The 7,877-nt window shown below is 23.6% G+C and overlaps 3 protein-coding genes across 3 annotated transcripts; all 3 read left to right on the top strand.

The window, feature by feature from the left end:
- Window positions 1-595: 595 nt before the first annotated feature.
- ENU1_052970 (DHHC zinc finger domain containing protein) lies at window positions 596-1,691 on the top strand (the record flags this gene model as incomplete). The annotated part of the gene is made up of 3 exons (XM_008857914.1): window positions 596-741; window positions 796-1,137; window positions 1,187-1,691. 3 exons carry the CDS (start codon window positions 596-598, stop codon window positions 1,689-1,691), a joined length of 993 nt encoding a protein of 330 aa, XP_008856136.1.
- An 82-nt stretch (window positions 1,692-1,773) lies between these two features.
- Window positions 1,774-3,180, top strand: ENU1_052980 (hypothetical protein; the record flags this gene model as incomplete). Its single annotated transcript, XM_008857915.1, has 1 exon — window positions 1,774-3,180. One exon carries the CDS (start codon window positions 1,774-1,776, stop codon window positions 3,178-3,180), a length of 1,407 nt encoding a protein of 468 aa, XP_008856137.1.
- Window positions 3,181-4,032: 852 nt separating this feature from the next.
- On the top strand, window positions 4,033-7,769 carry ENU1_052990 (Ras guanine nucleotide exchange factor, putative; the record flags this gene model as incomplete). Its single annotated transcript, XM_008857916.1, has 2 exons — window positions 4,033-4,110; window positions 4,167-7,769. 2 exons carry the CDS (start codon window positions 4,033-4,035, stop codon window positions 7,767-7,769), a joined length of 3,681 nt encoding a protein of 1,226 aa, XP_008856138.1.
- Between the last annotated feature and the right edge of the window lie 108 nt (window positions 7,770-7,877).

Consider the following 7,877-nt stretch of genomic DNA (forward strand, 5'->3'; position numbering starts at 1 on the left):
TCTTCTTCGGCTTTTTGTTTGGCTTCTTCTGCTTTCTTCAATTTTTTATCATTTTCATCTTTTTCTTCATGTTTTTTATCATCATGTTTGTGATCACGGTGTTTCTTTTCTTCTTCTTTCCTTTTTTTTTCTTCTTCTTTCTTTCTTTTTTCTTCCTCTTTTTTTTTCTTTTCTTCTTCTTTTTTCTTTTTCTTTTCTTCTTCTTTCCTTTTCTTTTCTTCTTCTTTCTTTCTTTTTTCTTCCTCTTTTAATTTCTTTTTGTCCTCCTTTGTCTTCCCACTCATCTGAATTTTTTAGTTTCTCATCTCTTTTTCACTTTTTTCATTTTCTTTACAGTTCACTATATTTAGTACGTTTTACAGTTCTTTGGTAGACGATTTTCTTTCATACTTTCATAGTTGAAGAAAGAGCAATACTATTGTTTTAATCTTCTGTATTATTTAATTTTGGGTTTATGTTTAAAGTTGATGGGATTAATCAATTGAAGGTGGAAAAAATAAATAATTTGATTATTGAATCAAGTATTAGAACATCAATTAATGGGAAAAAACAAAAACAAGTTAATAATTAAACTAGAAAAGTTATATTTGATTTAATGAATTGGTCAATAATATTTCTATGTATTTGTGTTATTGCATTATTAATTTTAACATTATGCTTAATTGGGCAAGGGAATGGACTAGAGAATAATAGTATATTAGGTAAAACTTATCAATTTTTAGTATCAGATGATGGTTTAGTGTTTGTTAATAATAATAAGGAATTAATAATTTAATGGATGTGCTTAATGAATAGAAGATATGTTCGATTATTATTTGGAGGAAAACAATGGGGAATGATAAAGAGTTTTTATAATAAAATTTTATATAAAAAGAGTCATTTATTACAAATTATTTATTTAGCTATGATAGGTGTATGTGATTTATTGTTAATAAGAGATGTTTTTCATTCACTGCCACAAGAATATTTTATTTTCTTTCATATCAATTTAATTCTAACAATAATCTTTTTCTTTATTGCAAGTCTTTCAAATCCTGGATATATTAACCAATATAATGTTAAAGAGTATATTAAGAAATACCCATTTGATAATATTATCTTTTATCGTAGGAAATGTTCTACATGTTTATTAATGAAGTTTGTTCTTATTACATTTATTTTATTATTAATTTAATTAATAATATAGACCATCACGTTCTCATCATTGTAATATTTGTAATAGATGTATTGCAAAATATGAACATCATTGTTGTTGGATTAATAATTGTATTGGTGAATTAAATTGTAGATATTTCATTATATTTTTAATTATAACAACAATGCTATGTTATCATAGTTGTTTCTTATCTTTTTCAGTAGTATCAAAAGTAATAACTCAATATGATCTTCTTAATATTGACTCATATCATTTAACAAATGAACAGTCATTAATAATTCTTTTTAATGAAACTGGGAGTGCATTATTTGTAGGATTATTTTCTTTATTTTCAGGGGTAATATTAAGTTTGTTTACGTTATATCATATAATGATGATTTCTCGTGGAATAACAACCAACGAGAAATTTAAATGGAAAATGTTACAAAGTCGTGATAGTACAATTCAATATAAAAATAAATATGATTTAGGTGTTATAGAAAATATATTTTGTGTGTTAGTTCCATCCAGAAAACCACAATATACATTTAAATAATTATTTATAATCAACCTTTTATGGGATTTTTTTTTTCTTTTTCAAAAGAACTTATAAGTCAGTTTAAATAGTAATTAATTTGATGAAAGATTTACTTTATATGTATGAAAAAGATAATCCTATTATTGAAGATGAAACATATGAAAATAATAATAATTTAAATAATTATTTTAAAAATCAATATAAAGTTAAATTATTAATTAAATTAGTATTACTTATTTCAATTATTGTATCTATTATATTTGGAATAGTTCGAGTAATTACTCTTAGAAGATCATATACATGTAATAGTCGTTATTCAACATTTTTTATTGAAACAATACCACCACCAAATATTGAAATAACTAATAATACACAATTTTATACCTTTATTGATCCAACATTTAAATTAGAATTTAATGGAACATTTCTAGAAAAAGATAATTCCAGGTTTTTTGGAGGAAAAATAATTTATCCTGAAGTTACTCTTAATGATTCAAGATTTAGTTTAAAAGCACAATTCGATCATTGTGATTATCAAGTTTTTTATAAACATTATATTCTTTGTCATACTCTTCGTTTAAGATTTTCTTTAAATTCTATAAACATAAGTACTATTAAACCTTATCCTATTACTATTTCAATAAAAGATCCTGATCCATCATATTCAATGTATTTTACTGATTCATTTGATTGCGGTTGTAAAAATAATTTTACAATGGTTCTAATTCCATTAAATAATCAAACAACATTTTATGCAAAAACAAAACCAACAGTTATTTGTGATAATTCTAGTAATATTAATGAACAACAAAAATTTATAAATTTAACACTTCAAACATTTGAAACAGAAAATAATTTTTATCCTTTTATTCAACAAAATCTTACAATTATTAATCAAACAAAAATATTTAATCCTATTATTATTGAAACAGAAATAGATAATAATAATCTTACTCATATTTCATCTAAAGAACTTAATGTAATTTCAACTCAATTATTGGGTGATACTCAAATATTTGAAATTATTGTTGGACAAAATGGAACTATTGGATATATTACATTTTATAATAAAGTCACTTATCAATGTTATCTTGAAAGAAATAAAGTCTTTCATTTTATTGCAATTCCTTTTGTACTTGATAAAATTAAAAATAAGATACCAAGTGCTTTTGTAGCATCTGGCATTTATAATAATCATTTTGATAATATAAATATTACTATTCTTAAATCAAATTTATATAAAACAACTTTTAGTATTCGTGGTTCTTTTATTTTTTATCACGAATTATTACCACAAATATTTATTAATGATAAAAATACTTCTATTGTTAATATTATTGAACCTTCAATTCTTAATTTTAACCAATTTCTTAATTACGAAACAGGGTTGGTTGGAAGTAAAGAATTTATTGTTGAACTTAGAGGATATTGTGATTTAAATGAAATTAAAAAAATTACTATTATTATTCCTGAATGTTCTAATTGTCAATTAATAAAATATTTTTAATTTGTTCATTATTATTAAAATAAAATTAAAAATGAATAATATAAGTAGTACTTCGTAATATTGAAAAGAATTATTTATTATGAGTATTATTTTTAATTTCTTATTTAAATTACTATCTTTTTTTTAATAAATTCTATATTTTTCATTTTATAATAGTATCAAAAGTTGTATTTAACAGAAATATAAATTATTTATTTGTTTAAAATATTCAGTTTCTGTATTATATAAAAAATTTCTTCTTATATTTTTGTTTTATAAAAGTACTAAATTTGATTCTTTTCAAATACAAAAAAAGTATTAGTTTTTTTAATTCAACAATAATTAAAATTTTTTTTTTTTTGGGATATTATAAAATATTTTTCTTGGGAAATAATAATCGTTTCAATAATAATAACTACCTCCTCATTTCCTTTTTTACTATTTAAAGGTTTCTTAAATAAATTAAAAAGAAATATTTCTTTTAAATTAATAAATTATCAAAAACAAGTTTATTTTTTTATTCTGAGTGATATTTTTATGAGATTCAAGAATATTAAGAGTTAGCTATTTCAATTTTAAATTACGATAATACATAACTAAAAATTATAAACATATTTAAAAATGAATAATAATTATTATTTAAATAATTAATGAAAAGATATTAAGAAGTTTTTTTTCCTTATGATTGAAATAAAAAACAAAAATTTTTTTTGACTTTTCATTTATTTCCTTATTTAAAGAAAATATAAAAAAAATAAAAAAAAAATGAAACAATACATGAAGAAGTCAAAATCAAAAAGATGAAAAAAATTGATATTATTTTTCATAAATAAAATAAAAAAAAATAAAAAAAAACTTAAAAACAATTACTTAATGAAGAGAAACTGTGATCATTGTTTATCTCTTATTTCAATCTTTGCTAATCAAATTCGATCGATTCGAGGGATTGTAGTTTGTAAAGAAATTATTTTAAAAATACTTAATATTCATCATACTCATTCTAATAGTTAGAAAATGGAACAATGAACGATGCTCAACCTCATATAGATCTTATAAATCAATCATCTATTGACTTACAAAAAACTATTAGCCAAATTGATTGTTTCTTTTCTACTGATGATATTTTAGAAATATATGACACAATTGTTGCTACAGCAGATGACTTTTATCATTCATTAGAAGAATTAATTCAAGTAGCTACATTATCACTTACGGGTAATGACAGTCAAGCAAAATTACAATTTAGTGAATTAATTAGAAATGTAACTAAATTCTTATATGGATTAAGAGAAGGATTAGGACAATTACTTAAAAAAATACCTGAAATGAGAATGGCAGTATTAAAACCAAAATTACGGGGAGACTTTTCTTCTATTATAGAATTCTTAGGTAATATTAATCTTCATCTTATTAATAAAGAATATTCTTCAAATAATCAAGATATTATTCATTGTAAAGAAAAATTACTTTCATTGTGTTCAATTGCTGTTGAAGAAGGTGCATCAGAGGAAGATAAAAAGGGAGTTATTTTATGTTTTAAAGAATTTGTTAGTGCATTATTAGAATTAAAAAATAAAGAAAATCCAACTCAAAATGATATTAAAAAAGTGACTTCTTTTATGGAATTATTTAAAAGAGCTATTCGTAGTATGGCAATGGGACATGTTGTTACATTAAAATCATTTGATTTAAATAAACAAAAAGAAGAAGAACTTCAAAAAAAGAGAGATGCTATGGCTCAAGAGGATATAGAAAGAATAAGAGAAGCAGAAATTAATAAAAAAAGAAGAGAAGAAGAATCAAAAATACTCCAACAAGAAATTGAAGAAACTAAAAGAAAAGGTGAAGAAGGAAAGAAAGAAATAAAAGAACAACAACGTCTTTTACAAGAACAAATGAGACAAGGAGAAATAAGAGAAGAAGGACTTAAAGATAAAGAAAAAGAATTATCAAAGAAAATACAAAAATGTAGTCAAGAATTAGATGAAATAACCACAAAATATATTATTGAAAAAGAGGAATATGAAAAAATGATTATTCAACAAAAACAAGTTCAACAAAGTTCATTAAAAGTTCAAGAAAATAAAGAAAGTTTTGATGATTTAGAACGTAAAAAACAACAAATGTTGTTAGAAAAAGAACAATTAAAAACAAAGTTACAACGACTGAGAGGAAGTAAAATAACTGTTAAAAAATTATCAAATGAAGTTAAAGGTGATTTAGCTAAAACTGCTCAAAGACAAAGAATTCTTTCTAAAGAATATCCATCTAAACAATTGTCAGCTGTAGAAATGAGAAAACAATTAGAAATTGATAAAACTGCAAGAGAATTAGTACAGATGTCAGATGAAAATCAACCTACAATTATTGAAATTGCTCAAAAACTACAAACATTATCCGAAACATTAGATTTAGATAATATTGAAGAAAGTACTGATGTTTATCAAATTTTAAAACAAACAGATTTTAATTCAATTGCACTTAGAATTACTTCACCAAAATTTAGAATATCATCATCTATTTCATATATTGGACATTTTGTTTCTGATGATGAATATGATCCAGAAAATAAAGAAGTAACTAAAATGATTGAAGACTATGAAAAAGAAGCATTTTATAGTTTAGCTGAAAAAGCTTCTGATATTGCTACAACAGCAGAAGACATGATGTGTTTTGGATCATTATCTGTTGTTGCTGATTGTAAAGAATCAACTGATGATTATTTAAGTGATTTAGCAGGAAGTTGTAAATTAACACAAAAAGCAGTAATTACATTTATGGAAGCTATTCCATCAATTTATAAACATGGATCTGAGTGTAAAGGTGATGAAGGACTACTACAAAAATATGTTGAATGTTTAGTAAAAATTCCAGTTAATTCAGGTTCTATTACAGAAAAGAAAGAAACAATTGAATTTACATATTTTTATGAACAAATTATTGAAAGATTAAAAAGACAAGAATTTAAACCTGTTATTAAGCAAAAATATATTGAAGCTAGCTTAGGATTAGTTGCTAGTGTTAGTCGTAAATATATTTATCAAATCATTAATACTAATACAAAAAAAATTAAGTCTATTGTTGGACAATTCTTAGCAATGTCTAAATGTATTTCACATTTAAAGCCTAAAGATTTTAAATACCTTCAAAATACTAAAAAATTTGATTCAAAAGAATTTGAAAAAGATTGTGATAAAGCTGATAAAGATTCTAAAGAACAATTCCAAAAAGAATTATTTTATAATGTAAATATGCAACGAGGATATGACCTTGAAATTCTTTATATGTTAGAAATTGCTGCACTTGCAACTGATTTAATTAACACTATTCAAGACTTTATTGATGCTGTTTATACAGTAATTGCTTTTAATGAAAAAGAAGATAAATTAGATGTTATGGATGATTCATCTCCTGTAGCTGATGAAATTATTTCTGAAACAAAATTAATTAAAGTAAAAGATGATCGTGTAATTTGTTCTTCATTAAACCAAATGATTTATAGATTTGTAACAAGTTATGAATCATTTAGAGAACAATTTTTCCAAACATATCAATCCTTTACTAAAAGCTCAATTGTATTATCAAAAATTGTATCAATGTATCTTGGAAATAATTCTCTACAAGAACAAGTAAGGACTCAATCATTAATTGCAATTAAACATTTTGTTGATGAATGTTTTAATGATTTAGATTCAAAGTCTATTGTTATTGTAAAGAAGTTTATAAATGAATTAAAAAATAGAAATGAAGAAAAAAATGTACAAGCACTCAATGCTGTGTTATTAAGAAAAGAAACAGAATTAAAACATTTTATTGCTGAAAGTCTTGTTCCACCAATAGATTTCTTTATACCACAAGAGGCTGTTTCACCATCAATGTTAATTCAGTTATCTGATAGTGCAGAAGTTGCTCGACAATTAACATTAGTTGCTTCTAAAATATTTAATAAAATCGGTCGTCAAGAATTCTTCAATAAATCTTGGAATGATGAATCTTTATTCCCACAATCAGTTAATGTCATAAGAATGCTACGACATTCTGATACTGTTCGTGACTGGGTAATTAGTTCTATTTTATCTTTCTTTTCTACAGAGAATAGAGTAAAAGCTACTATTCATTTCATTCAAATCGGTGACTATTTAATGAAACTAAATAATTTCCAATCACTGTATGGTATTGTTCAAGCCCTTGGACCAAATGGTTGTATTTCTCGATTACAAGTTATGGATAGTATTCCATCAAAATATGCTAAGTTATATCATCAACTAAAGAAAGCAGTGCACGATAAAAATGATTACAAGAATTATAGGCAAATAGTTTCTAAAATTAATGAACCTTACATCCCATTAATCAACGCTTTCTTAAAAGACATCGAAAAATTTGAGGATGAAAATCCGAAAACAACAAAACTGGGTAAAATTGATGTCATCAATATGAAAAGAAACGACTGTTTAGCTGACATGGTAAATCAATTCCTCAGTGCCAAAGAAAATCCTTACAAAATTCCGATGGTAGAACCTTTATCAACTTTCCTTAACGAAATGGTAAATTTGAGTGGTAAACCTCGAGACGAAGTTGTTTCAATGTGGATCAAGTTATTACCAAACTAATTTTTCTTAGTTTTTAATACTTTTTACAATTGAATAAATTCTTTTCATTCGGTTTTAAAATAAATTCACTAATAAAGCTTCTTTTCCAATGCAGGAAATACAACAAAT

The sequence above is a fragment of the Entamoeba nuttalli genome (assembly GCF_000257125.1).
Source record: "Entamoeba nuttalli P19 unplaced genomic scaffold asmbl_3038, whole genome shotgun sequence".
Taxonomy (NCBI): Eukaryota; Evosea; order Mastigamoebida; family Endamoebidae; genus Entamoeba; species Entamoeba nuttalli.